General features: G+C 44.0%; 1 protein-coding gene across 2 annotated transcripts in view; it reads right to left on the bottom strand.

Annotated features, from left to right (window-relative positions):
• ADAMTS19 (ADAM metallopeptidase with thrombospondin type 1 motif 19) overlaps positions 1–23,820 on the bottom strand; it is a 192,852-nt gene that overhangs the window by 54,731 nt on the left and 114,301 nt on the right. Inside the window, exons 9-12 of one of the 2 annotated variants that reach the window (XM_033928967.1) lie at positions 10,735–10,875; positions 6,926–7,007; positions 4,132–4,252; positions 2,607–2,687 (exon numbers count right to left, since the gene is read on the bottom strand). In XM_033928967.1, the coding sequence (XP_033784858.1) occupies positions 2,607–2,687; positions 4,132–4,252; positions 6,926–7,007; positions 10,735–10,875 (425 nt within the window). Of the gene's footprint in view, positions 1–2,606; positions 2,688–4,131; positions 4,253–6,925; positions 7,077–10,734; positions 10,876–23,820 lie in introns of both variants that reach the window. The other variant, XM_033928966.1, reaches the window with a different exon arrangement.

A 23,820-nucleotide genomic window follows, 5' to 3' on the forward strand; every position in this document is an offset into this window, starting at 1 on the left:
AGTGGGTTAATCTAAAATAACTCCCAGTACTCTTGAACTATCTTTCCCAAGTAGAGAAAATCCTGATGGTAATAAAATTTCTGAAGGGACCTGAATGTTCGGACCTCTGAATCATAATATCTTTGTTTTGGCATCAACTTTAAGTTTAAATTAATAGCCCATCTTTGAAGTTTATTTATATAGGATAAAATCCTATCAAATGTGTCACTAATGGTAGCACATACTGGAATAAGTATAAACATATGAATTGCCAAACTGGGACAGACCAAAGGTCCATCAAGTCCAGTATCCTGTTTCCAAAAGTGGTCAACCCAGGTTCCAAGTACCTAGCTAGATCCCATCTGTGTGAGAGAAAAGATTTTCATCCTGTAGCAAATAAACAGAACCTAGAGATCTCATAAAAAGATTGATCATCATCAGGGAGAGGGGGGGGGACCTTTGAGAGCCCCGCACTTTGGCTGCCAGTTATCAGAGCACATCTTGTTCTTTCAGACACGTTGAGATCAATTAGACAGGAATTCTCCAAACCAATTTAATACAGATCTTGTTAGGTCAATCTCACTCAATCTTTTCAGCGGTAGCCAATGATCCACTGAATCAAATGCTGCTTTGTCAAATTGGAGTAATATAGATTGTTTATCAAAACTAAAAGAACTTTAATCTCTATAACTAAGGCAAGCAGTAACACTTCAGTACTGGATTGGGATTGAAAGCCAAACTGCATAGGGTGCAAGCAAAGAAATCTGTCTAAATATTTAGATAATTGCCTACTTACAAGAGTTTCTAGAAGTTTGGTGAGGAATGGAATTCCCGCGATAGGCCTATAACTAGAAAGAGATTACAAATCAGGGCTTTGAGACTTAGGTATTGATATTAATACAATTTGCCCCAAATTCAGTTGTAGACAACCTAATGACAGCAGCAAACTGATGAGACCAGTCAATTAAAGGTATTGAAAGTTGAAGAAATAAATTTGATGGGACACTTATCCAGCACACACTAACAGCGGGAGTGATGTAGAACAAGAAACTGGATATCCATTAAACTGACAAGGTCTAATGAACTCCATAATTGATCAATCACTTCTTTGTTAAAAAATAAAAGACATAAATAACTTATAGGATCGTAAGAGTTGCCATACTGGGAGAGACTGAAGGTCCATTAAGCCCAGGATCCTGTTTCCAACAGTGGCCAATCCTCACAACTATCAAATATAACAATAATACCCAACTAGAGCTCTTCAACAAGCAATCCAGAATTCCCTCATAGGAGCAACCTGATCCAATGTTGTCTTAAGAGAGATAGTCCAATAATCTATTTGTTCCTCCAAAGATAATTGTAGGTGAAATGAAATTTGGTCTTAACACTCTAAGACAGTGTTTCTCAACTCAGTGCTGGAGTACTCCCTTGCCAGTCAGGTTTTCAAGATATCCACAATGAATATGCATGAAAAAATCTGCATATAATGGAGGCAGTTTATGGCAAGGGGTTACTCCAGGACCGAGTTGAGAAACGCTGCTCTAAGATACAGCATCAAAATCAGTATCATAAAATGTCCTTACAAACCAATATTGTGTGTACAGAATATCTGGTTCAGATATTTTCTTATTTATTTTTATGTCCTAAAACCTCATTTCATTTAGCATTTCATATGTAGTGAAAAGCTTATGGCCTGGTAAAGGAAAACTATTTTGAGACATTACATGTGGAACATAATTTTAGGATCAGTTGCACAAGTGGATATAGCTGCCATACCTACCTGTAAAAACAGTGGCAATTTTCAAAAGAAAGAGTACATGTATCCCATCGCTTCTGAATTTGTCTTTTAAACATACATCTAATGGCAACAGGCAGAGGTGTATTTTTACATCTGTTCAAGAGCAGGCATAAATATACTCTTGTTTCTTTGCCAAGACATACGTGTATGAGGAGCCATTGAAAAGTTCTCAGCCCAACCAAGAAGAGATTGATGTGGAGCCATGAAATGTACAAGTTATTCCACACTTTTCTTGACACTTTGTTTCAATGAGGAAAATGCATCTAGTAAATGGGTACAGGTATAGGGAAATCAAGCCATTGTGACATTACTGATAAGGTTGGCTCATAGGTATTGGTGGAATGAGGCATTATGACATCACAATAAGAGAGGCTACTAAAACGTTCTCAGCCCAACCAAGAAAAGAATGATTTGGAGCCATGAAACGTACAAGTTATGCCATACTTTTCTTGGCACTTTTTGTTTCATTTCATATCATTGGCTCCATATCAATCTCTTCTTGGTTGGGCTGAGAATTTTTCAGCAGCCTCTCATACCTTAGCAACCTTACTAAGCAGTAGCCTCAATGTCTTGACTGTTGTCAAAGAAAAATAATCTTTTTGAAAATCAAACAACTCCATTTCAACATCGTTTTTTAACCTTTCAAGTGTTTTAAACAAAATGGTAAATTCATTTCCCAGCATTCAAAAATTCAGAAAATACAAGCCTGGATTACACTTTCTTTAAACTAAGATGGGGATGGGGGTGGGGGTGGGGTGAGGAAGCTGCATTTAGTTATCTGCAAAACAGACATATTAAATACGAGCAATGCATAATGATAGCCAATTACCTAAATAACTATGAGCTGGTTTTTCCTCCACAATTTTGATCCTTCTTGCCCCTGCTGGAATCACCAATGCCTCCACATAGCCTACACAGTAAGAAATAATGTATAGTCAGAAAATGCACAAAGTTTAAATGTTTTTCAGTGTTTCAGCTTGAATAGTTTAATATATATATATAAAGGTGTACCTAGAGAGGTTTAATAAGAATTATTTTATCCATTATCAAATTTTCAAGTAACCTATCAAAAGTATTTCCTCATAAAGCCTTGGAAAAAGCTTAGGTCTTCAGTTTGTGTTGCCATTTATCAGTCACCATTCATTATTCTTAATCTGTTTCATGCTATGAACATGTATAAATCCAGTTTCATTTTCTTTTTATATTGAGAAAAACTTCAAAATTTACAATCAAGTATTCACTTGAAAACAGGAAATCTGAAAATTGACCCCCCCCAAATAAAACCAACCCCCCCACACAATCAGAGACAATATAAGTTCAAGTTCAATTTATTTAATATACCACAAATATAAAACAAAAATGTTAAAATCTTAGCAGTTTACAATAAGTATAAAATAAGGTAATAAAACAATACAAGACAAAGTCCGTTACATTTAAAGGGGAAAAACAATAAGGTAAATTACAATAAAATTTGCAAAGGAAAATAGGGAAAGGGAAGAAAATATGAGGTCTCCATAGTGTAATGTAATATACAACATTTTAGCCCACCAAACAGAGGTGGTCAAGGAAATTATATTCCATTCAAAAACGAAAAATTAGTTCCTATCTGGAAAAAGAAATAAGGGCTCCTTTTACAAAGGTGCGCTAGCATTTTTAGCGCACGCATTGGATTAATGCGTGCTACCTGAAAAACTACCCCCTGCTCAAGAAAAGGAGGTAGCGGCTAGCGCGCATGACATTTTAGCGTGCGCTATTCCACGCGTTAAGGCCCTAATGCACCTTTGTAAAAGGAGCCCTAAGTGTAATTAGAAGGCAGAGGGTCACAAAAGCAACAGCCATAGATTAGTTACAAAAAATATTGCTCAGGCACCCCACTGACACTTTCATGGGTAAGTGTATACTAAAGAGGCATGTAAGCACTGATGCCTAGTTTAACAGGATTGACTTTTTAACACCTCCTTAAGAAGTGGTGTTGAGTATTTCCATGTTAATTGTGATTATTATTAATGTGAGGTATAAAATTTTTCAGTGCAGTAATTGCAAAGGCCATGTTGAGCATGCCCCCCAACAATCAAAGCCTTTGCACTTACTGCATGTCAAAAGCTGCTATTAAAGTACAGTAAGTGTAAAACAGCTCCAATGTTTCTGATATAACAATACTTGTCTTTCACTTGTAGGATATATTTAAAACTATCCATGGATCTGTTTCAACTGTCCTTTAAAAAGTATAGTTTTAACAATGCTCTCAATTCACTCTTGTGTATCTTTTAGTGAGATTCTGCATATCGGATTTGTGCATATTTACTTTATGTATAAATTTTTAGCATGTGCAGTATAACAATGAAAATTTTTACCTGCTCCTCTACTTCGGTTAAAATTGCCTTTAATGATTCTACACGATTTTCCATTACCATTGCATATACCACAGTGATCTTCTCTTGACAAAGAGCCTAAAATCCCATCACAGCCAGCTTTCTGCAAAATAGGAATGGAAAATTAGGTTCTTACCTTCGGTAATCTTCTTTCAGGTAGTCCCTGGAGGATTCTATTTGCAAGGTGTCTAATCCATAGCCGCAATCCAGCACAGACCCCTGGGGAATCCCATTATTTACCTACCCTTTTCCGTTAAGAATACTGACAATTTAACCCTACTCTGTTTTCTATCTTTTAACCAATTCTTAATCCATTATGAAACATTACCTCCTATCTCATGAGTTTTTAATTGCCTCAGAAGTCTTTCATGAGGTACTTTGTCAAATGCCTTTTGAAAATCCAGATATACAATACTGACCAGCTCATCTTTATCCACACACCTTTTCAAAGAAATGTAGTAAATTTGTGAAGTAAGATTTCTCTTGACTAAATCCACATTGGTTTTGTCTCATTAATCCATGCTTACGTATATGCTCTGTAATTTTGTTCTTTATAATAGTGTCTACCATTTTCCCCAGCACAAACGTCAAACTCACCAGTCTATAATTTCCCAGATCACCTCTGGAATTCAGTCATTCTAAGTCTGGCTCCTAGATCCTAAGAAACTTTTGTCAAGCCCTGCATTAGATTTTTTTGTTGTATTCTCTTTTCTTAATAATTTCTAACATTCTATTTGCTTTCTTGATCACTGCTGCATATTGAGCTGAAGATTTCAATAAGCAGTCCATGATGACACCTAGATCCTTTCCTCGGTGGCAACTCCAAATGTGGAACCTAGCATCATGTAGCTATAATTTGGGTTATTTTATGTGCATTGTTTTGTTTTTAAAAAGTTGTCTTTTCCTTCTTAAGTTTCATTATTAGCACTCTGTCTGAGGAAGAGAGTTGGGACTCAATAACATGGCATCGTGTTTGGGTAGAAACTATATCTAAGGAAAGGGAATAAACGTTTAGTCCTGTCTCCTTCTGATAGGGCACACCTTGAGGTCTCTTGCCACATATAGCCTTCTATTACCTGATACCTTAGATATGAAACTGTATTCTCAATATATTTGCCTAGCAACCTCTCTAGATTAAAAGTGGCTTTTCCTTAGGCCTTCAGTGGTGGGGTAAGGCCTGAAACTGAGGCCACCTGCTAAGGAACTGTATTCTCCTTCTGTGTTAAACCATGTTTTACATGCTTGAGCTCTCTTTATTTCCTAAAGTGATATATATGTTGTAAGCAAACCTAACATTATGGATTCCTTCCCATAACAAAGACCCCTCTATGGCAGATTCATCCCCTTTTACCATAGAAAAGCTCCTGCTTGTCCTGCCCATTCTAGAACTTATGCAAAAGAAAAGGCTCTTCTTCCATAGCCATGTGAACTACAGATAGATATTTTTCCTGATTTATGAATGCTATACAACATAGAATTTTAGAACCATGGAATATATAACATTCTAATTTTAATGCATATGCAATCAGTTTTCTCTACATGTAACATTTTGTTAATGACAAAATAAAAAATGTCATTATTTGCAATATGCATATGTAAATACTCTATATGTATATAAAAGCTGCAATGTATAACCTTTTCTTTATAGTTCATTCTTCTTTTTTTTTTTTTTTGTTAATTGTTAAGTCAGGAGAAGTATATTAAAGGAAACTCTATAACAGAGAGACCACAATTAAGCACTACTTGAGCATGTAAGTGCACACTTAAAAGTATGTGACAGCTAAGGACCTAAACTCTGTCCTATAAGGGCACACAAATGCAAGGTGGGGGTTCACAAGTGGAGAATGGGAGGGGCACAGACAATGGCGTAGTAAGGAGGGGGAGGGGGCAGTCTGCCCCAGGTGCAGTCTTGCTTGTGGTGCTGGCACCCTTCCTGCTCTCCACCCCTCCCTTCCCACTCCTCCCCCTGAACATGCCCCTTCCCCCATACTCTAACTTCAGCATGAGCAGCCACCAACTTGTTGCCCACGTCAACTTCAGCGGTCTTTCTGACATCACTTCCAGGACCCACGTCTAGGAAGTGACGTCAAAAAGAGTGCCAAAGCCAATGCGGGTAGCAAGTTGGTGGTTGCTTGGATCAAAGTTTAAAATATATGGGGAAGATGTGCCACCGCCCTGGGCACCGCTCACCCTTGCCATGCCACTGGGCACAGATAGGGCTGCCATTTACATGCACAACTTATAGACTATAGAAGTTTTGCAACCCTGCCACATTTGGGCTGGTGAAACTACAGGTGCCGGAATGTAAGGTGTACCAATACCAGGTTATGCTAGTATTTTGTAACAGAATCTGGGCACTCAGGTGCCGTTATAAAATAGGCTCTCACCGTGCAATATCAGGGTACCTACAAGGCAGCTCCCACTTACAAATTACTACAATTGTGAGAAGGTACCTCATAAATAATTAGATTATCAAAAGAAAAGACAGAGCACAGACTTATAAAAGCCTGTGACCAGTTCTTCCTCAAAATTCTCATTAAAATGTTTATAATCAGGTGATCTATCCATTAAAATAAACTCACAGTTGTCAGTTTTCAAAACACAACTGCAGTCACTATTACAGAACATTTCCCACAAAGTGAGCGTTACAACAGGTTGTACATTATATAGTAAATATTCTTGCTGCCAAAACTAGGTGCACTCCTAGACTGGATATTATGTACATTCTCTCTCTCTCTCTCCGACATAAATAGCTCGCTTTTGGTTCCCATCTTACCTGCATTTTTTGACAAAAGGAGGTTTTTGGTCCAAACAGACTCTGGCATTGTTCATCTGCTGTATACGTCACTCCTGGCAGCCTAAAAGGCACAGTCACAGAACTGAGGCTCTGGGGACTTGTCTGAAGCAAACAATTACTGGTCTTTGACCTGGAAACATCCATACATTAAAAAAATATATATATATGGAAAAGTCAATATTCTGCTCATAAAAAATGGACTTTGTTAGAGAAAAGTAAATATAGATTATAAAGAATATCACTGGGTTTTCCATGGTTTATAGTATGGAGTGTGTGATATAGTTCAATAAGTTTGGCTTCATTTTATAAATTTTCACTTTTTTAACTACAGGGGAGAAATATATATTTCCAGGTCTTTCATAAATCTAATATTCTCATATCTTAGAAGTTACTAACTATAAAATCATTTTTTTTACCACTAATTTGTTTATTTTTATATTTTATTAGTGCTCAGAAAAAGCTGATCTAAGTGCTTATTTTTCACACCAACGTGGCAAACACTCCTTCTCAGTCATCACACTAATAATACATTTTAAAACAGTTCATTCAAAAGATAATGTTAAACTTTTAATTCTGTCTGTCTGTACTTATCTTCTGCTTTTCTTTTCCAAATTGAAGCAATTTTCTCATCCTCTATGATGATTTTCAGGGTGAAACACAATTTTTCAATATATTCCTAACTCAGCACCCCATCAAGTGATTTCCCAATTCCCAACTGGGATCCCGGTTTCGCCATGCTGGCTTCCTCAGGGGATAACTTTGTAGGACTTCTCTTGTGAGATAAAAAGTTGAGTGGCAGTTCTGTGAGACTTGGTTTGATCCAAGTAATAGGCTTGTGCAAGTTTATAGCCTAATGTTTGTAGAGCTGCTTCACCAGGGTGAAAATGTGGTCCTAGGATAGTGTGACCATATGGCTCCAGAAAAAAGGGGACGGATTGAGACATCCGGGTTTTACTTCTATTGAAAGCAATGGAAGTAAGGAGAACAGATTGAGACATCTTGGTTGCGTTCAATGGAAGTAAAACCTGGATGTCTCAATCCGTCTCCTTTTTTTCTGGAGCCATATGGTCACACTATCCTAGGAAGACGACAGGCAGAACTACAGGCTGGTTGAGATAAAATTCAGAGATGGCCTTTGGGATGAATGTGTGCAGAGAACCACCTCTTCATGGTAGAAAGTTCTATAGGATGGATCCGATATTAGTGCTTAATGTTCACTGACCCGGCATGAAGACATGAGGGCTATGAGGAAGACCACTTTCCAAGTCAGAAGTGTGAGGGAATAAAGTCATACACACAGTTTTCTTGTGCTGAAAGGTTTTTTTTATACCTAAGTCATCGGTTTGGTAGAGTGGTTTTTCCTCACCATTAATACTGCGGCATTTTTTTTCATCTGAAAATTGTTTTGGTGCCCAGTTAGTTTATCAATAGTTAATGGGGAGTTTGTTTAGTTTTTCAGTTATTTAATTCACCCCACTCCTCCTTTGGATCTTTGTTGTGTGTGTGTTTATATATACATATACATACACACACACACATATATATATATATATATATATATATATATACACTAGTGTTTAAGCCCGTTACATAAACGGGTGCTAGAAAGCAGCCTCCTTTCCCTCTTCCCCCTCCAGTTCCTCCCTGACTGTCTCTCCGTTGCCCCCTTCTATCTTCCCCCTCACCCCCCCAAGCAAAGCTGTCTGCCTCCCAGCACACCCTTCCCCCCAAAGCAGCCTCCTTTCCCTCTCCCCCTCCAGTTTCTCCCTGACTGTCTCTCCGTGGCCCCCTTCTGTCTTCCCCCCAAGCAAAACTGTCTGCCTCCCAGCACACCCCTCCCCCAAAGCAGCCCCCTTTCCCTCTCCCCCTCCAGTTCATCTGCCCCATTTCATCCTCTTCCCTTTGATCAAGGTCTCTCCTTACCCCTTAAGATGCATTATCTCTCACCTCTCAGTTCTGGCCCCAGTAATTTAGCATAGCTGTCTCATTACCTCTTCCCTCAGGTAAAAGATCGGCCCTCTCCCTTGCTCTTCCCTCAATTTCATACCCTCTTCTCCCCCTCCCCTTCTCCGGGTCGGGCGTCATCCTTACATTGTCTGCTCCCCGCCGGTATGCAGATTGGCGAGTCACCGGCAGAGCCAGCAAAATACAGGCTGCGTCCGGGAAGCATGGAAGAGAGACCCCCGCTGTTCCTCCTCGCCTGCCTTTGCGTCCTCTTGCTGCTGGGCGGCAGCAGCATCCTGGGCCTGCACTTTTTGGGCCTCGAGGCCGAAGTGGCACTCAACCTGTCGCTGGGGGTGGACTGGACACGAAATTCGTGGTGCCGGAAAAGCTCTGGACGCGAGCTGGGAGGCTGCGGCCACCCGGGGACTGCGCTCAGCTGCCCAGGAACCCCGTTACACTCTCGTTGCGCCTCCGGGTCCACATGCACGGCCGCACTGCACACTCCAAAGGGGGGAGCAGAAGGAACGGTGGTGGCGAAATCGGTTTGTTTCACAGTCAGTGAGGGTGGGAGGGGGCGAAGCTCCAGAGTGTCCCTGCCGCCGCGTTCTAAAATAGAATCCGGCCACGGATCACATACCACAGCGGCAGGGAACACGAAACCCTAAGTGTGCATGCGCGCTTAGGGTTTTATTATATATATATATATATATATATATACACACACACAGTGGTACCTCGGTTTACGAGTGCACCGGTTTGCGAGTGTTTTGCAAGACGAGCAAACCATTCGCAATATCGGCGCCTCGGACACCGAGCACGCTTCGATTTGCGAGCGCCCCCCCCTGCGAACCGGCACCCTCCCCCCGGGATCCGGCATCCCCCCCCCCCACGACCTGAGGTCCCCCCAACCCACCCAAACCCTCTTCTTACTTTTCTGTAGCCTCCGCAGCGGCATCGGCACCAGCATGTCCTGTGCGTGGTGCCGGTGCCTGAAGATCTGCTTCCTGTGCAAGGCCTGAGAGTTCACGTCGAACGTGAACTCTCACGTCGAACGTGAACTCTCAAGGCCCAGCACAGGAATTAGATCTTCAGGCACCGGCACCACGCACAGGACATGCTGGTGCCAGTGCCGCTGCGGAGGCTACAGCAAAGTAATTAGAGGGTTCGGGTGGGTTGGGGGGACCTCAGGTTGCGGCGGGGGGGGGTGTCCGATGGCGGCAGGGGGGTGCCGGATCACAGGGGTAGGGTGCCGGTTCGCAGGGGGGGCCTTCGGGGGGAGCAATGCCGGTTCTCATGGGTGGGGGGGGGGAGCAGCGCTGCTGGCCTCGGGGGGGGGGAGGGGGAAGGTGGGGGGTGGAAACATATCAAAGCAAGTTTCCCTTACTTCCTATGGGGAAACTTGCTTTGATATACGAGCATTTTGGATTACGAGCATGCTCCTGGAACGGATTATGCTCGTAATCCAAGGTACCACTGTGTATATATATATATATATATATATATATATATATATATACACATACATTTTTGAAACTTTACATCCGCCTAAATCACAAAATCACACTTCAATTTTGAGGGGGAAATCCATTCAATAAATACCCCAAACCCCTCTCAATACTAATAATTATATTGTTTTTGTGAACCTTCAGAACATGAGTTACCATAAGCAAAGTACTCACTCAACTCCTCATAAGTCCCATTTTCCACGATTTCTTTTCTTTTTAAAGTCCAAAATTTCAATATGTACCGTGTTACGAATTATCTAACAGCGCTATAGAAATGATACGTTGTAGTAGTAAAAGTAAAACTGTGTATAACGTGGTGCTGCAACTTTAGTGAATTACCTGAGGAATCTTTCAAGATCTTCTCTGCTGCACTGGGACCATGATACATCACCCAGATTTTGTCCTTTTATCCATTCCCCGGACATGATATAGACACCATCTGCACAGGATGGGTGCTCATTGTCATGATTTATTCCCATGCTAGATTTAAAAATTAATGGAAAAAATAAATAATTACCATTGATCGAATTGGTATACACTGTTCCCTAAATCACTTGTAAATAAAATAATGCGTAAATAAAATAATAATGTGTAAATAATGTGTAAATAAAATAATATTCATGCATTAATACACCATTAGAATACAATTAATGAACAATAATGTCCTTTTTCTAAGATGTACAAACAGATTTAAATTTCTTTTATTTATTTATTTTCAATTTTCTATACTGTTCTCCCAAGGGGGCTCAGAACAATTTACATTAATTTTTTAGGTACTCAAGCATTTTTCCCTATCTGTCTCGGCAGGCTCACATTCTATCTAATGTACCTGGGGCAATGGGGGGATTAAGTGACTTGCCCAGGATCCATAAGGAGCTGCATGGGTTTGAGCCCACAACCTCAGTGGGCTAAGACTGCAACTTTAACCACTGCGCCATACTCTTATCTTTGCTTTTTAATAATTTTTTTAATAAGTTACCAGGAGTTTCCCTAAGACCAAGTCAGTCTTATTACATAAGAACATAAGAATTGCCGCTGCTGGGTCAGACCAGTGGTCCATCGTGCCCAGCAGTCCGCTCACGCAGTGGCCCTCTGGTCAAAGACCGGTGCCCTAACTGAGACTAGCCTTATCTGCGTACGTTCCGGTTCGGCAGGAACTTGTCTAACTTTGTCTTGGATCCTTGGAGGGTGTTTTCCCCTATAACAGGCTCTGGAAGAGTGTTCCAGTTTTCTACCGCTCTCTGGGTGAAGAAGAACTTTCTTACGTTCATACGGAATCTATCCCCTTTTAACTTTAGAGAGTGCCCTCTCGTTCTCTCTACCTTGGAGAGGGTGAACAACCTGTCTTTATCTACTGAGTCTATTCCCTTCATTATCTTCAATGTTTCGATCATGTCCCCTCTCAGTCTCCTCTTTTCAAGGGAGAAGAGGCCCAGTTTTTCTAACTTCTCACTGTACGGCAACTCCTCCAGCCCCTTAACCATTTTAATCGCAGTATTCCAGGTGAGGGTGTACCATGGCCCGATACAGCGGCATGATAACCTTCTCTAATTTGTTCATGATCCCCTTCTTAATCATTCCTAGCATTCTGTTCACCTTTTTTGCCGCCACCGCACATTGCGCAGACGGCTTCATCGACTTGTCGACCATTACTCCCAAGTCTCTTTCCTGGGGGGTCTCTCCAAGTACTGCACCGGACATACTGTATTCGTGTATAAGATTTTTGTTACCGACATGCATCACCTTATACTTATCCACATTAAACCTCATTTCCATGTTGTGGCCCATTTCTCGAGCGTGTTTATGTCAGGTTGCAGGTCTTCACAATCCTCCTGCATCTTCACTACTGTGAATAACTTCGTATCGTCTGCAACTTTAATCACCTCACTCGTCGTACCAATTTTCAGGTCGTTTATAAATATGTTGAAGAGCATGGGTCCAAGCTCCGAAACCTGCGGCACTCCACTCATGACGCTTTTCAAGTCCGAGTATTGTCCATTTACCCCCACTCTATGTTTCCTATCCGCCAGCCAGTTTTTAATCCACGTATTTCATCCTTGATTCCATGGCTCGTAATTTTTCGAAGTAGTAGTTCATGCGGAACCTTGTCGAACACCTTCTGAAAATCCAGATATACAATGTCGACCGGGTCACCCTTTTCTATCAGCCTGTTTACTCCCTCAAAGAAGTGCAGCAAGTTCGTCAAGCAAGATCTTCCTTTGTTGAAGCCATGCTGGCTGGTTCTCATCAGATCATGTCCGTCAAGGTGATCAATGATGCGGTCCTTTATCAGCACCTCTACCATCTTTCCCAGTACCGAGGTCAGACTCACCGGTCTGTAGTTTCCCAGATCTCCCCTCGAACCTTTCTTGAAGATCGGCGTAACATTCGCCACGTTCCAGTCTTCCGGAATCCTTCCCGATTTAATCGACAGATTGGCTATTAGTTGAAGCAGTTCAGCTATAGCCCCTTTCAGTTCCTTGATAACCCTTGGATGGATGCCATCCGGTCCCAGTGATTTATCGTTTTTAAGCCTATCAATCTGTCTGCATACCTCTTCTAGACTGACCGTCAACCCTGTCAGTTTTCCATCTTAATTTCCTGCGTATAGCCTGTCAGTTTCCAGTATGTTGTGTATATCCTCTTCGGTAAATACAGACGCAAAAAATGTGTTCAGTTTGTCTGCGATGGCTTTGTCCTCCTTTAGCACTCCCTTTATTCATTCAATGGCCCCAGCGCTTCCTTCATGGGTCGTTTCCCCTTAATATATCGAAAGAACGGCTTGAAGTTTTTTGCCTAATTGGCTATTTTTTCCTCGTAGTCTCTTTTGGCCCCTCTTACCACCTTATGGCACCTGCTTTGCTGTTGTTTGTGCTTTTTCCAGTTTTCGTCCGTTATTGACCTTTTCCATTCCTTAAATGAAGTCTTCTTGTCTCTGATCGCTTCCTTCACCGCTACCACTACGGTTCTTTTTCCTCTTGGATCCCTTGTTGATACGCAGTATATATAGATTTTTCGCCTCGGTAACTGTGTCCTTAAAAATGAACCATGCTTGCTCTAGCGTTTTTACAGTGCTTATCCTCTTTTTAATCTTCTTCCCCACCATGAGTCCCATCCCTTCATAATTCCCTTTTTGGAAGTTCAGTGCTGTGGCCGTCGTTCTGGATCAATGTTTTGTCCCCATGTCCAGGTCGAAGCAGATCTTACTGTGATCACTGCTTTCCAACGTCCCTTTAACATTCTACTGCAAATTTTAGATACAATAGGTATCTCGGATAAAGTACTCTCATGGTTTGAGGGTTTCCTAAAATCCAGAACATACAGAGTAAAATCGGATAAAGAAAAATCAGAACCTTGGTCCAACCCCTGCGGGGTACCACAAGGATCTCCACTATCCCCTACTCTATTCAACCCATATACTGCCTCCCTCGGGACATACCTGGACAAACTAGGCATAACCTCCTACAGTTATGCAGATGACATCACCATCCTCATACCTTTTGATCAACCAAAGACCACCATAACAGACACACTACACCGAACTCTGGAAACAGTAGTGAACTGGATGGAAGACCACAAACTGAAACTCAACCCAGACAAAACAAAATTCATCCTCCTCGAAAATAACAAAATCCCAACTATAATCAACATAGAAATCAACTCAATCAAATACCCCATTCAAACCACCCTAAAACTACTAGGCATGACAATAGACAGATGCTACCCCATGCAACCACAAATAAACAAAACAATACAGAAATCTTTCACTGTTATGAGAAACCTTAGACAAGTCTGTAAATTCTTCGAAAGAACACAATTCCAGCTCATAGTACAATCCCTTATCCTGGGTATACTAGATTATTGCAACATCCTCTATCTCCCCTGCCCTGCAACAATGACCAAACAACTACAGTACAAACAATTCAAAATACAGCCCTAAGACTTATCTACTCCTTAAGGAAACACGACCACATTCATCAACTCACACTGGCTCCCAATCCAGGAAAGAATACTATTAAAATTCTACTGCATACTATTCAAAACTATAAATGGAGACAGCCCAACCTGAACAACTGACTCATTCATAATACCTCAACCAGACATAGAAAAACTCACAACCTATTCATACACCCACCAATCAAAGAAGTGAAACGGAAAAAAAAACTCTACGATGGCCTCCTGGCCACTCAAGCAGCGAGACTGGATAGCCAGATCTCCAATCTACTGATAACAACCTCAGACTACAAGTTATTCAGAAAAGAAATAAAAACCATACTCTTCAAGAAATCCCTGAATAAGTCTTAACATCACGGATTCCTCCTTCCTCCTCTCTTCTTCCTGACTCTCCGAAACTGCCTACCCTATTCTTTATCTTCACTAGTCATGTCCACTGATCTCCTTTTGTAATAGACCAACCATAAATCTTTTGTAATCCGCCTTGAACCTCAAGGTAATGGCGGAATAGAAATCCCTCATATAATGTAATATCAGGATGTCCCATCTTTCCTGTTTTGGTGATATCCTTCAAAGATACGCTTGGGCTAGATTCACTAAGGACACCGATCGTGTCCCGCCCACTTAGGGGCCCCGACCCGATTCACTAACCTTACTCCCGATCCTATCCATGCCCGATCTGATCCGCGCATGCAAATGAGGGGAATGGCATGCAAATGTTGACAGGCAGCGATTCACTAAAAAAAGAGGAACACTGACTGAGCTAGCCGATCCAAAAACAAACGACTGCTTACTGCCGACTCTCCTGCCCCTCAGAAGCAGTCTCCTTGCTCTTATCCAAGCATTGCAGGCTTTTTTTTAAAGTTAACTTAAGGCTCTTGCCACTGCGACTACTCTCCTGCCCTCCAAGCAATGCCGCCACGACTCTCCTGCTGAGGACTCTCCTGCTTGTACAAAAAAAACCTGCTCTCTGCCGCACTGCTCTCTGCCCACACTCTCCTCTTGCCGCCCTGCTCTCTGCCCAGACTCTTCTCTTGCTGTCCTACTCTCTGCCCTGATTCTCTTGCCCTTCCCTGGAGTGCGAGCCTGTGGTTTTAACCTGCAGGTTTAAAGCAGGTTAAAACCATGGGCTCGTGAAGTAAAAAAAAAGTTTTAAGCTCTGTAAGCATGCACAAACCATCTACAGGCAAAGAAGATAGTCTGCGCATGGGTCGGGATCACTCTTCAGTGATCCGTGTGGTTGGTTGGGTGTGTGACAACAATCATCTCCATTTGAATGAGGACGCATCATGAATCGGATGGCCGGCAACCTCACAGATCGGATCGTTAATGGATCGTGAATCTAGCCCCTTGTTCTGAGCCAAACACTTATTTATTTGCTCACATTTATATGCCGGCTCTTTGGGAAAGCGTGCAGGTCGCCGAAAAAGAAAACCTACAAACTAAGGTGAGGAGAAGGGAGAGAGCTGGCTAAACACTAGGATCGATTGGGCAGGCGGGTGGTGGCTGCGGGGACGGTGCGATCGCTCGTGTTCCCGGCTCAAACTGGAAGGAGGGAGTGAAAGGGAAAAGGATTATGGGCCAAGGGGATGAAGACGGAAGAAAAATCCACAGCAGGAAAGAAAGGGAAGGACAGGCAGGTGAGCCAGATGCTAGAAGCAGGGGGGGGAAGGGGGGGAGAAAGAGGGAAAAAAGCTAGATGGGGTTGAAAAAAAGAGACACATTGGTATGGAAGAGGAAGATAGGGGAAATCTGGACACAGGAAGGTAACAGAAAGAGGGAAAATTATGTGCATGGGGCATAGGGACAGATACATAAAGGGGACATGCCATGGGGATGGTATATGGACACGGGGGAGGGGCAATGGCAGATACATAGGGGAGATATTAGAAATGGGGAAAATAGGAGCACAGAAGCGAGATGGTTTGTGGGGATGGGACAGGGACCGAGCTCGCAGGCTCCAGTGGCTTGCACAAATTACATTGTAACGTGCCATGAAAATAAGAGGGAGGAAGGTAGATAGATAGGCCACGCGAGAGGAGCTGAAGGGTAGTAGAAAGGAACAGATGGTAAAGGAGGGAGGGAAGGGTGGTGGTGGAAAGGAATAGGACAGACATTGAAGGAGGGTGAAGAGGAACAGACCCTGAAGGGAAATATGGAAGACAGAGTGGGAAGAAGACAGATGCCAGACAATGGGGGAGCGGAGGGAAGAAGATGGGTGCTAGACTAATTGGGGGGGGGGTGAAGGGAGAGGCACAGTAACAGCAAATGGAAGACGCAGAGAGAAGACACACAGTGGATGGAAGGAATTGAATGAGAAGATGTGGAAAGCAGAAACCAGACAACAAAGGTAGAAAAAAAAATTCTATTTATTTATTTATTTTTTGCGTTGGGATAAAGTAGTATATTAGTTGTGTTAATAAAAATTTATAAAAAAAGCCCTGCCAGCTGAACATCTCTTTCTCTAGTTCAGCAGCAGGAACTTTGATTTATAAGAAAGGAATAAGCTAAATATTACTGTACTAAGGCTTATATGGATGCAGCAGGGACGGTGACGGGGCGGTGAATGGGATGGCAGTGGCGGTGACGGGGCGGTGAAAGGGATGGCAGTGAAGGGAACGGCGGTGACGGGGCGGTGCAGAGGATGGTGGGACAGGGCGGCGACGGGGACAGATTTTTTTCCCCGTGTCATTCTCTAATGTCCATCCTTCTGGAATAGGCTTCTCCTTTCCCAGAATGTTGCTAGTTCCTAACAAATCTAAAACCCTCCTCCCTATATCATCGTCTCATCTACACATTTAGATTCCAGAGCTCTGCCTGTCTCTCTTAGGTCCCATGGGTTCAATTGAGAAAAATATAGTATTCAAAGCTGAAAACATTCTCTAACAATAATACAAAAGACAAGAGCTAAAATATCACTATCCTCAAACATGATGAATATCTAACACATTGACTTATTTTACTTTTAATTTTGAAAGAGAGCCCCTCAGTGAATCCACTATTACAAACTGTAATTAGTTGTTACTTTTATTTTATAAGTAAAATGAATTTATGGTCTGTAAGCCTTACTTGCTATCAGTGGAATAAACTACACATCCTTGAGATTCTCTTTGTGTTTATAGAAAGCTGTGGAGGGGCATAATTAAAAAAAGTCTAAGTCTCCTTTTGGCCTAAGGCCCTAAACGCTGAAAGTAGCAGCAGGGAAAATGTCCATTCTCAAAAAAAAAAAAAAAAAAAAACCATCCAAAATGAGGTTTTTGTTGAGAATGGCCTATCTCTACGTTCAAGAGTTTAATCGCCCAGACTACCACTACGTCTAAACTTAGAACATATTATCAACCAAAAAATTGCCCAAGTCCCAAACACCCAAAACAAGACCTTTTAGGCAAAGGAGGGGGCCAGTCCTTCGCCTAAAAGCTGGATTCTGTAACTGGCGTCTGTCAAAAACAACACCGGTTACAGAATCCCCACCCTCGCAACAGGAGAGATGCCCAATCTCTCCTATCGCGATCGCAATCCACCCCCCACCCCCAAAATAATACCGGCAGGAAGGAGCCCAACCCTTCCTGCCGAGGCGACCCGCGACCCCCCTCTCAAATACGGGCAGGAGGGAGCCCAACCCCTCTTGCCCACGACGCACCCCCCACCCCCCTAAAATACAGGCAGGAGTGAGCCCAACCCCTCCTGCCCATGATGCACCCCCCACTGCCCCTAAAATATGGGCAGGAGGTATCTCAGGCCCTCCTGCCCATGACGCACTCCCCACCCCCCTAAACTCAGACCATCAGCCAGGTCCACACATGAAAAATTTAGAATACTGTCTTCTGTAGCTCACTCATCTTCTTCTTCACAGTTTTGAGAAATGCAAAACCAAGCATCTGTGATAATATCCTCTAGACAGAAAAATTGCCCGTGACATTATGAATGGCTTAATGGAATTCATTTACCAAAAAATTTAAACATTGCATGAATATACAGCCTCACGCTTCATAATTAAAAACTAATCCTTATTTCACGATGAATAACTTTTGGACTATAATGTATCTTAGATAGAAAACTATCTTTAGATAGATTTTTCCTCAAAAAATTTAAAATAAATCTGATTTAAATTATAAAAATAATCTGACTTTTGAATTTAAAAAATCATCGTTTATTATCTACCCTGCTTCAGAGATAACTTATAGTAGTCTATAAGTTATGCTTTTAAGTGAGCACTCCTACACTCTACCCACCAGAATGCCAACCTGCAAACTATGCACTGCCAGACATGTGTGTGTAGTTACATAATAGTTCTTAAGACACAATTTTGGCATACACATTAGCCTTCTAAACTTTCACATGTGTTAACCGGTGTGTAAATGTTAATGCCTACTTCATAGAATTACCCTAATTGTACCTAGCTTCCAAGCAGAAGATATGTCATATGGATCATAACTGACATACCGTATTTTCACGCAAATAACACGCACCCGTATAAAACGCGCACACGGATATAGCGCGCAGAAATCATGATGATTTGCACAAAAACTTTGATATACCGCGCTCACGGGTATACCGCGCATGCTGCCCGACGCTCCTTTCGCCCGCCCTGACTTTCCGTGCGCTGTCCCGACTCTCCGTTCACCCCCCCTGACTTCCATGCACTGTCCCCCCTTGAAGGTCTGTCCCCATCCTGAAAGCCTGATGCCCCCCCCCCCCCCGACGTCCGATACATCCCTCCCCCCGAAGGACCGCCGACTCCCCAACAATATCGGGCCAGGAGGGAGCCCAAATCCTCCTGGCCACGGCGACCCCCTAACCCCACCCCGCACTACATTACGGGCAGGAGGGATCCCAGGCCCTCCTGCCCTTGACGCAAACCCCCCTCCCCCCAACGACCGTCCTCCCCAAGAACCTCCGACCGCCCCCCCAGCCGACCCGCGACCCCCCTGGCGACCCCCACGACCCCCCCACCCCCCTTACCTTTGGTAGTTGGGCCAGAAGGGAGCCCAAACCCTCCTGGCCACGGCGACCCCCTAACCCCACCCCGCACTACATTACGGGCAGGAGGGATCCCAGGCCCTCCTGCCCTCGATGCAAACCCCCCTCCCCCCCAACGACCGCCCCCCCCAAGAACCTCCGACCGCCCCCCAGCCGACCCGCGATCCCCCTGGCAACCCCCACGACCCCCCCACCCCCCTTCCCCGTACCTTTGGTAGTTGTCCGGACAGACGGGAGCCAAACCCGCCTGTCCGGCAGGCAGCCAACGAAGGAATGAGGCCGGATTGGCCCATCCATCCTAAAGCTCCGCCTACTGGTGGGGCCTAAGGCGCGTGGGCCAATCAGAATAGGCCCTGGAGCCTTAGGTCCCACCTGGGGGCGCGGCCTGAGGCACATGGTCGGGTTGGGCCCATGTGCCTCAGGCCGCGCCCCCAGGTGGGACCTAAGGCTCCAGGGCCTATTCTGATTGGCCCACGCGCCTTAGGCCCCACCAGTAGGCGGAGCTTTAGGATGGATGGGCCAATCCGGCCTCATTCCTTCGTTGGCTGCCTGCCGGACAGGCGGGTTTGGCTCCCGTCTGTCCGGCCAACTACCAAAGGTACGGGGAAGGGGGGTGGGGGGGTCGTGGGGGTCGCCAGGGGGATCGCGGGTCGGCTGGGGGGCGGTCGGAGGTTCTTGGGGGGGACGGTCGTTGGGGGGGAGGGGGGTTTGCGTCGAGGGCAGGAGGGCCTGGGATCCCTCCTGCCCGTAATGTAGTGCGGGGTGGGGTTAGGGGGTCGCCGTGGCCAGGAGGGTTTGGGCTCCCTTCTGGCCCGATATTGTCGGGAAGTCGGCGGTCCTTCGGGGTGGGGGTGCGAGTGGTCCTGCCGGGGGGGGGGGGGATGTATCGGACGTCGGGGAGTCGGCCGGGCAAGAGGGCTTGGGCTCCCTCTTGCTCCGATCGTGGATGCGGGTGCGGATGGGAGCGCGTGCGAGCGGTCGTTCGGGGTGGGGGTGCGAGCGGTCCTGCTGGGGGGGGTGAATCGGGCGTCGGGCGGGGTGGGAACTATGTTTTAAAACTTTGGTATACCGCGCTCACGCATATAACGCGCGAGGGGTATGCGCGGTAGGTAAAAACGCGTATAACGCGCGCGTTATATGCGTGAAAATACGGTAGTGCCTTTGAATCTGAAAACATATTTAAAACTTCTAGCCTTCTGTTTCTCAGATACCAATGACAAAAAAAATAATAGCCACAGCAAAATTAGCCAAACTCAGTTGTAAAAATTAAGCTGACCCATGCTGCTCACCAAATACAGGTGTAGAACAGTAGCCATAGAAATATTACAAACACAAAAATCTTTGATGAAAATCCTGGGATCTTAAAAGGCAAAAAAAAAAAAAAAAAAAACGAAGTAGAAATAATGAAAGTCACAAAAAGAAACTCATTTTTACTTCAGTAAAATAGATGAAAAATGTTTTCAACTGCAAGGCTCCATGGAATCAACTACCTGAAGAGGACCCCAAGCAAAAATGTATATGCTCCACAAAGCATTCAAGAAAGGTCTGGAAACTTAACAGTCAGTGTACTGTCCAATATGAGAAGGTTGATAGCTTGTTTGTCCTCAGAGAAGCAGTTATTATGATGCTCTAGAAAGGAAGGCGTATGTTTTATTAATTTAGTTGAAGTGCTTTTCCTCACTATAAGTGAAACATGGCAGCAAGTATACAAAAGCCATGTCTGCAAAGTTCACTAACAGGCATCAAGCAACCTAGGAACACTCATATGATAATCACATAAACAGTCATCAGAATTATATTTTTTTTTTCTTTTTTTCTATCCAAGATACTTCACTTTGTGTTGATAGTAGCAAGGGCCTCTGAGGCACAAAGAAGACACCATGCTGCCTAAATAGGAAACATTTTTGAGGGATGAAGCAATTCTTAATTTAAAGCAGTAACTATCTAAATATTTTTCAAAAGGCTGGATTGAAAAAAATATATTTAGTATGTGTTGAATATCATCTCACAACAGACATTTCTTTTATTAGCATACTATCCTGAAACAACTTATATCACAAAACTATTATCTTCTGGTCAAAGCAAGACCCTATATGAGTGTCCTAGGTCAGTGTTCTTCAACATTTTTATACCTATGGACCGGCAGAAATAAAAGCATTATTTTGTGGACCGGCATCAGTCCGCAGACTGGCGGTTGAAGAACACTAGGCTAAGTCATGGGCCAGACCCTGCCCATCTCTACCCAATCTCCACCCCAGACCCTGCCTCCATAGTCCTAATTGTAACACTATTTTTCCATTCATTTTTCATATATATATACACAATATAATCTTATTAACAACGCATCGATCGCACCGCGGACTGGCAGTTGAAGAACACAGTTTTGGGCCTGATGCACATGCCGGCCCTGTGGACCGGCAGGAAATTTCTGTGGACCGGCACCGGTCCATGGACCGGTGGTTGAAGAACACTGTCCTAGGTCATTAGACTGGATACTAACCTAGACCAAACCGAGGCTACAAAGACAAAGACTAACAAATAGCTCAAGGCCCTGCCGCATTTCCTCCCCCTCCTTTGGCACAAACTTCCTGCATTAATAGCAATAAGTCTATGCCAAAGAAACTCTTACATAAGTTTTTATCTTAGAAAATGGTATACAGCTAAATACTGGCATTTATGCACATACAGTATGTGCACACATACGCAGGTTATTCTGGTCACTGAATGCCTAAATGCTGCCTCCTTTTCACAGAATTTACACTTTAGTGCTGAAGATCAGCATTAGCAAGTGTGTGGCGCAGTGGTTAAACCCACAGCCTCAGAACCATGAGGCTGTGGGTTCAAACCCACGCTGCTCCTTGTGACCCTGGGCAAGTCACTTAATCCCCCCATTGCCCTAGGTACATTAGATAGATTGTGAGCCCACCGGGACAGACAGGGAAAAATGCTTGAGTACCTGAATAAATTAATGTAAACCATTCTGAGCTCTCTTGGGAGAATGGTATATAAAATTGAATGAATAAATAAACATCCACATGGAAAGAATGTGTGGTTCTGATCCACTTAGGGCTAGATGCACTAAACAGGGTCAGTAAGACGGAGTGGGTCCACTGTGGTCTGATTTTTGGCTGATTCCAAAAGAGTGATTGATGCACAAACAAGTTTGCATGCAAACGATATGAGCGGAGGTTAGTCATAATCCCCACTCAATCCCGCTGATGAATCACTGTGAGAGCAACTCTCACACATGCACAGAGCCAGCAGAGGAAGCCCGAACAGCTGAGAGGCATGGGAAGCCCCGAAGTAGCCTCCTGCTCAGCTATTCGGGTAAGGGAACCCCTTTTCATTTCTTATTTTTTTTTTTTTTTTTTAAATGAACACAGATGTTGTGTGTGTTTATCCATGCACAATATCTATCCCCATAGAAAAAAAAAATGTTGTGCCAGCCCCCTCTCCCAACCACAGGTGTTGCAACACCCCCCCCATGACAACCGTGGGTCCCCGAACACACCCCTAACAATGATGGCCGCCCGCACAAAATACAGGAGAGATGCCCACTCCCTCCTGCCTCAGCAACCCATGGCAGCAAAAATGGCAGCAAGAATGCCCTCTCTCTCTCTCCTGCCAGGTGACCCCCCTGAGACAGCAAAAATGGCAAGAGGGATGCCCACTCCCTCCTGCCAGTGGAGACCTCCCACACCAGGCATCCCCCCCCCCCCGGCAAACCAACCCTTACCGTCCCCCCTTTGGAGAGGCCTTAGGCATCTAAGCCAATCAGGGCCTTAGGCCCCTCACCATGCATCACATGATGCACCGGGGAGGGGAAGGCCTGCCATTTTGAGCTGGCGGACCTTGATGCTGGAGGGACCAAACCTCCCTCCTGCTCTCAATTTCAGACAAAGGTATGAGGGGTTCGGGGGAGGTTCCGGTGGCAGGAGGGAGTAGGCATCCCTTCTGCATTTTTGGGGGGCAGGGAAGGGGGAGGGGAGGGATGGTGAGGGGAGCATCTGGTGGCAAGAGGGAGTGAGCATCCCTCCTGCCAATTTTGGCTGGCACAGGTTTTTTTTTGCTGTGACAGGAGGGAGTGGGCATTCCTCCTGTCTCTCTGTAGGGAGGCTTGGGGACATGTGGTTGTTGTAGGGGGTGGAAGCTCGTCATTGGGGGAGGCGGTGGCTTAACTTGTGTGCTGTTATTTTTTTAAATGGGACAGATATTATGTGTGTTTAACACACGCATAGCATCTGTGCCCTTTAAAAGAAACAAAACAGTATGGCATGTTATAAATATATTAATTTGTATTGTTAGGACAGATAAGTGATTGGTCTTGACCAGTCGCATTTTTAGGATCGCTAAAAGCGATCACTTTTTTTGTGCCTCAAGAAGCCATGTTAGAGCATTAATCACTCTGCTAATTTACATTTCATTTCAATATTAATGACCTTATTTGCATGGCCAGACTGGAGAATGAGCGATCGTGCACAAAACCAAACG

Source organism: Geotrypetes seraphini, chromosome 1 (assembly GCF_902459505.1).
Source record: "Geotrypetes seraphini chromosome 1, aGeoSer1.1, whole genome shotgun sequence".
In the NCBI taxonomy this organism is placed as follows: domain Eukaryota; kingdom Metazoa; phylum Chordata; class Amphibia; order Gymnophiona; family Dermophiidae; genus Geotrypetes; species Geotrypetes seraphini.